The sequence below is a fragment of the Numenius arquata genome, chromosome 6 (genome assembly GCF_964106895.1).
Source record: "Numenius arquata chromosome 6, bNumArq3.hap1.1, whole genome shotgun sequence".
Lineage (NCBI taxonomy): Eukaryota > Metazoa > Chordata > Aves > Charadriiformes > Scolopacidae > Numenius > Numenius arquata.
This window is the reverse complement of record NC_133581.1, coordinates 69,412,404-69,420,227: the sequence shown is the minus strand read 5'-3', so window position 1 is coordinate 69,420,227 and position 7,824 is coordinate 69,412,404. Positions and strand designations below refer to the sequence as shown.

General features: G+C 44.9%; 1 protein-coding gene across 1 annotated transcript; it reads right to left on the bottom strand.

Moving 5' to 3' along the window:
* Positions 1-708: 708 nt before the first annotated feature.
* Positions 709-7,578, bottom strand: KLHL28 (kelch like family member 28). The gene is made up of 4 exons (XM_074149658.1): positions 6,680-7,578; positions 3,934-4,377; positions 1,483-1,691; positions 709-872 (listed from the first exon to the last, which is right to left on the bottom strand). Exons 1-4 carry the CDS (start codon positions 7,576-7,578, stop codon positions 709-711), a joined length of 1,716 nt encoding a protein of 571 aa, XP_074005759.1.
* Between the last annotated feature and the right edge of the window lie 246 nt (positions 7,579-7,824).

The following is a 7,824-nucleotide window of genomic DNA, read 5'->3' as shown; positions in this document are numbered from 1 at the left end:
ATCCACAAAAAAAAAATACAAGGGAAAGTAAAAATTGCGATTTCTCTTCAGCGGATCCAAAAATTTCGTTAAGAGGCAATAAATTTGCCTTGTAAATGTCTGTATGTAGTTCCTAATTACCATCCCAGCCCTCCTACCAGCGAGCAGGTAACGAAGGAGAGTGTACAGGCAACATACAATGGCGTTTATTATTTACAAACCTTGAGATACAGAAACAAGGCAGCCCTTTAGTTACTGTTCATAAAAAAAATTTATGAAGCACTGGCATTTTCTGAATATGAAGACCCAACCAGACAACTCTCAGCAAACCCATCCAGGCACACGCCGCAGTCACACACCGCTCACCCCACGCACGGTAAACTTCATGTTTCAGAGTAGGCAGGAGGAAGAGAGAAAAGCTCTAGAAAGTGAAAGGGTTAGATATACAGTAAGTTTTCTAACCATACCCCAGGCATGTCCAGTACTCTCTGAAATCCATGCCCTTAACAGGATGTTTTCTAAGCCCAGCTGGGAATAAGCTTTCCATGCCTTCAAAGGCCCGTTCTGGGAAGAAACCAAATCCTTCCTCATTTCAATCCCAACTCCACCGCATTCCTCCAACTTCTCCGCTTCAGAAAATGCAGCTCACGGTCTCCGCCAGCAGGGTTTATTTCCAAGCAGATTAAGCTCCATCTTTGCTCCATCAGGTCCGTAAAATCCTGCTGTTGGTCAAAGTGCAGTCAAACCAAAATTGCAGCGGCAGTACATCATGCCAGCGGAGTCCAGCCAGCTGTCCGAGATGGGATCGTACTTCTGTACCGTGTTCAGGTAGGATGACCCCGAATGACCGCCGACGACATACAGGTAGTTATCAATTACAGCTGCACCAACTCCTGGGGGAAAGAGAAAAAATAATTGCATGACCACCAAGAAGTAGTTTTGCTCCTAATTGGAGCCCCCGACCCAAAGGCTGAATAAACAGGTTCTCACAGCCTGCTCCTTTGGGCTGTCTTTAAAGAAAACGGGTGTTAATGAAGAGTCATTCTCTGTTCAGGTCTTACACTCCCCTTTTGGACTCTTCTCTCACCCTTTCCTATGGCGACCCAATGTTCTTCTGTCCCAATACTCCTTGGCTGGGAGACAGAAGAAAGGATGCACTACTGACTCTCAACATAAAATGAGATACAATAGAACAGTAACCACATAATTGCTGGAGTTCACTCAAAATTAACGAAAAAATACTCTACGGGATGGGGTTTTGAGCGACCTGGTCTAGTGGGAGGTGGGGGTGGAACTGCATGATCTTTAAGGTCCCTTCCACCCCAAACCATTCTGTGACTCTATTTCACAAAGCCGATTAAGTGGTCTTTGGCCCAATTCACAAAGTACAACGCTCTGCAGACAAATCACTGCAACTTCATTGCAGCTTCTGTCGGGTCAAACGGCGGTTTAGTTACAAAAGGATATTCTGAGTTGACTGCTGAGAGTTCTGCATGTCCCCACCTGTTCTGGGTTCCTTCATGGGGCGACACACAGTCCACTGGTTTTGATGAGGATCGTATCTCTCGATGCTCGACAGGTGAGACACACCGTTGTGTCCCCCTACGACAAAAATGAAGCCCAGCATGACGCCGACGCCAAAGTTTATCCGTTTGTCAGCCATTGAAGCGACTGTCTCCCATGAGTTTTTGCTTGGATCGTAACGCTCCACGCTGCAAACAGAAAGAAACAACTTGCGAGGCTTGGATTTTGGTGACATTTGAATTTCACTCCATGAGAAATGCGCATTTGTCAGAGGTACATCTAGTTCTGCCAACTGATACACTGCCAAAGAAGTGTGAGCCGATGGAAAATCCTGCGGTGTGGCGGCTTTGCTCAGCCCAAGGGCAGCACACAGGGAACCAAAGGCAGTGTTACCACCTCGGAAGCATCAATCACATCCGAGGGTCCTTCGACAACACAAAGCAGCTGAAGGTTCTCAACAGAGCGCTGCCAAAAAGTGGCTTTAACATATTTCATCGTGATGCAGCGACTACCGTTCGGCCGCTTCTCTGATGTCCTCGTGCCACTGACCTGGATCTTCAGGTGACACAGCGAACCAAAGCGAGATTTCTCAAAGCTGGCTTCAGAACAGAAAGCTCTTTCAAGGATGACTGCTGCTATTTATAAAAAAAACCAACTCATGAAAAACTGAACCCAATGCAGACCTGAAGTGTGTCTATTTGAGGAACACATCAAATCAAAAACTTCCTTGAGGCTTGCCTGAAAATAACAGGGAGGGAAAAAAAAAAGAAGGTATGGCGAGCTAATCCCTTGGGAAAAGCAATAAAGAGGCTGCAGATCAAAACACTAAGGATAGAAGAGGCCTTCAGGATAAAATGGAAATGAATCACCACCATTATTATTTTTAATCACTGGAGCTGTACAGATGGCCAGTCATTAACACACTCGTGGCGCATAGCCATCCCCTGTCCGAAGTGTAGCTTCGGTAGCACAAGGGGAAGGAAAGAGGGGAAAAGAAAACCAGAAGCGCTGCAGAGTTGGAGAAAAGGTGCTTAATTACACAGCAGTCAGCTTCCTTCTCCTGCTGGAGCTCTATGAGCCTAATGACCGTACGGCATGGCATATTACTTGCACCCTTGAATAATTAATAAAACCAAAATTATTCAATAAAACGTAAATTAAATTTAAGAAGGCAAATAATGAAATATCGGACTCCAGTAACTACAGGAGCTGCTGGCAATTCCTTTCTGACCGAGGAAGAGAGAAGAAGTGGCACAAGGAATAAGGCTACTGCAGAATTTTGATGTCATTAAGAGCTTTCCCTTTAAAGGTACCAGCTTGATAAAGACATTTCCTATTGCTCCGGTGATGAGTCTTCATTTTCCAAATGAAAACTACTTAGATACACTTTCTTATTTGGAAACTAATCCTTTGCTTCACAAACTGTTCTATATAAAAATATATCAAGTATAAGAAGTACAACTAATAACTAGTGCAATGTTGTTAAACTGCACTGCTAAACCATCGATCCATCCCTTCCTATAAGCAAGATTTTCAGTTTCATTCTTTTTTCAGCTATTTAGACTTGTAGTTTATTTATTTGCTTCCTGGGGGGAAATATGGTTGATTTGTTCCCATTTTTATAGAGAAAAAAGAGAGGACAAATGATTTCTTTGTGTAACTAACTACCCCTGTCCATCCACATGGAGCGAGGTGGAACACAACAATTAAAGAGCGTGCTGGTATGTGGAAACCTCCTTGTGAACATAAGGTCTGAAGCGAACCCACTTCTACCCAGGAGCCACACCAGTAACCGTCATCCTGAGCTTTATTATCACCATTAAGACTACTTTAAGATTCCACCTGAGGTATATATTTATTTTGTGCATATTAAGCATGTGAAAAATCCTATTCATGTCAAATCAGCGGTTTCAATGTTAAAGCTAATGAGGCATCTGAATATTTTGCAGGTTCGAGGAAGGATTCCCACAGAGCTGAGCGAGCTCTCCCGAGGGCTCAGCGACCCAGGGGCAGCGCCAGGCACAGGAACATCACCCTGGGGCCGGGACAAATAAACCCAACACAACACCCATCTGCTGAGTTAGCCAGCGTGGGCATCTATAGGGTTAGGTGTCTTGCACCACCTTCCTTAGTAATATGCATATATGTCTTTGTCTTTACTGTCTTCCCTTCTTAAAAGATTTTTTAAAAACCAAAAACCAACCCCAAACAAACCAGCTCTGAGCTGGAGCACATAAAGATAAGTCATAATGAAGACTTCCCAGTTGAATTGTCAGACTGATGCTGCAGAACAAGGATTAAATGAGGCCCGCTGTGGGTTACCAATCTATCTTAGAACAATTTTTAATTGGCTGCTGCACACCAAGCTTCACAGTGAGTTTTGCCCATTTCCAGCTTCCGACACGGAGCTCCACACGCCAAAGCACATACCTGTTCATATGGGCAGGGCCATAACCCCCGATGGCGTAAATCATCCCGTCCAAGACAGCTGCAGCGAAACAACTTCTGGTTTTGTTCATGGGGGCCACCAGCTGCCATTCCTTCACCTTGGGAATGTATTTCTCCACAGTTCGTAGGTAAGACTGCCCATCGTAGCCACCCAAGGCGTAGAGCTCTCCCGCCAGAACCACCACTCCCAGAGTACTCCGGCTCTCAAACATCCTTTCCAGGGACGTCCAAGTGTTGGTGTCGGGGTCCCAGCACTCCACCGAGTTCTCGTGCTTGCGGTAACTGATGCCTTGACACACGTGGGTTGCAATCCCTCCTACAACGTAGATTTTCTGGTCTAGGACACATATTCCAAATTCATAGCGGGGAATGCTGAGAGGTGCCAGGCCTATCCAGGAGTCGTTCTGGGGAAAATACATTTCAACACTGGAATAGAAAAAACAAAAGATTACGTGAGCAAATCTAACTTTCTGCAAAGTGCAAACGAGCATCAAGGAACACAAGATTAAGATTATTTCATGTCCCATCTGATGTTTGCTGTTTCTTCCAATGGCCCAAACATAAGCTAAAATCAAGCACAGTTCTAAAGAGTCAAAGACCATCCTACAGCGCGATGCAGCAACACAGCAAGGAGCCACGGCCCCGCGCCTGAGACCTGGGCTGATGAATTTGGAAAGTGCAGACTGGGGAGGAGGCAGGACAACATCGTGGGTACGGCCAGGGGAGACAATAAATACGGTGCTGATGGCACAGCAGCTTTTGGGGGCAGGCTGTGATTGGGGTGAGCTAAAAATACAAAGCAAAGGGATGAGAAGGGTAAACTGGCAGAAAAAAAAAAAAAAACCACCAACAGAAAAAAAAGTCAGAACAGCCCCAGAGAGGGAACAGAAAAGGAGAATTAGAGAGAGGGAAGCACATGTCTATATATACACATACAAATATACATTCAGAAAGTATAATTGGTAGTTTTATACATACATACTTTACAGGCACCATACAATTTAAATGAAATGTCAAAGCAGAACAACCTAATTTGAAAAATCTGATTTCCAAACACTGCTTATTTGCATTTTTTTTTTAATTATACTCAGTGTTAAAATATGGGGGGTCTGGCCTATCACATATAACGTCTAGCCAACCTAGCTAAATAGTTTAGTTAGTAAGTTACTTAAATCATTTAAAAGAACATCTAGTACACAGGAAATGCGACCTTTTCAAAAAACAGAGAAGAAAATGCAAGCACTGGGGTGCTGAGAGCCGCTGCGAAGCCAGCAGCAGGGCCTGCTGAACACCAGACAGGCTCCCGACAGCCACAGCCCAGCTAGAAAAGAGTGGTGCTACTGGTACGTAATACTGGTACGGTCACTGAAGAAGCTGTGAAAGAAGCAGAGCTGAAGAATAGCAGAGGGTGACTTTATTCACTCAAACAAATTTTTTTTTTTTTTTTTTTTTTTTTTTATGAAGCACAAAACCCCCTTCATTTTTTAAAATCTAGAAACCAAACAATTCCCAGCCCCAACATCTAGTTCACTATCAGGAAAGTTAACTTTAAAAAACTTTGACATCGTCTCTAAACACAGGGGAAAAGGAACATACAGATCTCCCCAGGTTTTTAAGTGTACGTACATATACGGTAGCATGGAACTGTCACAGAACAGACTAGCTTAGAGTGAAACATCACCCCAGAACTCAGCTGTAGAACCAGTGTGGGTACTCTATGCCTTTACACGGGTAAGGGTCCACTCACCAGCAAAGCGCTGTATGTGTCTGGATAAGCACACGCGTATCTGCAGACCCACGCATGGCTTAACTACCATTTCTGGAAATGTTAACGCATTTCTAATTAAACCCAGCCATGGCAGTATGGGGAAGAAAGCTATTTTTCTCTCTACTGTGTTAGCCTCAGTGATGTGCTCCAGTAGCTGAAGAGCAGGTTCATTTTGAAAACCAGGCAAAAAAAGACGGGCACTTGCTGCTTGTGCCAGCACGGACACGGAGACCTGCTCAGCGTGGAGCCTAAAGCCATGACTACGTTACGATCAAGAACCTGACACTGCTAAGAATTACCTCTTTGCCCTCCTCTGATTAAGTCTACTTTAATTCCAAGGACTTTTGAGTTATCAGGAAGCGTATTTGTCATATAATAGGTTAAATTTAATGATTTGATTGTCTGGAATAACAACAGATCAGGGAAAAAACATGTAAAATGAAAAGACCTGCCCCATCCCTGGAGGGGTTCAAGGCCGGGTTGGACAGGGCTTTGAGCAACCTGGTGGTTGCTCCACACCTACTGGTGGGAGGTGTCCCTGCCCAGGGCAGGGGGTTGGAACGAGATGGTCTTTAAGGTCCCTTCCAACCCAAACCATTCTATTATTCTATGACCCAAAAGGATAAAATAGCAGCATACAAACTTCTGTTACACACTTTTATTAACCAAATTCTCAATCGACAGAATGAAAATGATATTATAGCTATTTGTGTTGGCACAAGCAAAACCCCATAACACTGAAGATTACTCATGAAGTCAAAAAGCATTTTGAATACACTGCTCAGCCCTGCTAAAAAAACCCACCTGCTTCTGAGTTCTGATGCAGGAGAGCAGTAACTACTGTCCTGCAAACCACAGCCCTTCAATGATTATATTAATCCTGCCCTAGGGCGATACCAAACACGCACCAACCTCATGTCACACCACGCAGGTGCCGCAACAACTTCACCTGTCACTTACCTTTCCAGGCACGCAAACAGTCCCGCTTTCCCTCCTACGGCACAAAGAACTTTGGGAGCACAGCGAGGCCGTGTCATCAGCATGGTCTGGTGGGAAAGTCTGTGTTCAGGCATGAAGTGGTACTTTAGGGCCTCATTGAGCAGATGTTTACAAGTGTGGTCATCGCGAATGAGATGGTTTGCTTCATATAACCTGGTAAGAAACTTAACGCTCAGCAGCGGCAAGCGAACGCAGTGCAGCAGCTGCGCCAAGTACTTCTGCCGCTCCTGCACGTCGTACTTGATCCAGGACTCCAGCGCGTAAAAGACGGTTTCCTCTGTCACGACGTTCAAGCAGTCATTGGAAACAATTTCATCCAATTCAGAATGCGTAAGCTCAAAAAATTCTTCCGTCTGACAAACATCTTCGAAGTTCTGGCAAATGTACTTGTTCGCAGCCAAGTAGAGGTCGTGGCAGCCATAGGTCTCTGCGAACCGAGAAATCCCGATGCAATTGCCAGGGTCCAGCTGGCTTTCCAGAAACGCGCAACACTCCTTGACTACCAGCTTGATCTGGAGAAGATTGGCAGCCGGAAGAAGCGACTCGACAGTGTCCTGGGAGATAAAGACGGTTCCCGTGTAGGCGTACTCCACGATGGCCTGCAGCGCCGCCTCGTCGATGCACTGGAACTCCACCTCCGAGTTCTCCTTCTCCGAGAGGTTCCCGGTGAACATGGCTTTGAAGTAGGGGCTGATGCTGGCAAGCACCACTTTGTGGGCATGGATCTTGACATCGCCGACTCTCAGGATGATGTCGCAGAGCTCGTGATGTTGGCGAAGGAGGTTCAGGCCTTGCAGAAGCTGCTCAGAATGCAAGTGGGTTAGGTTGGCAAGCATGTAGGTTGGAGACGACTGGTCCATCTGTGACAAACAGAATTTTTAACACATTACTCAGGGCTTCATTTCAACAGCTTCCTTACTCATGGTACTCAGACACGCCACACAGAACATTTAAAAAAAATACTTTCTCCATTTTTGCTTTTATCTTAATTAGGTTTATTACTTTCCAATTTACTTTTTCAATCCTTATGTGCTATGCTTTTTCATGCAAGTTAAAACCAGGGACAATCAAATGTTTATTAACAGCATATGTTAGATTCATCTTTG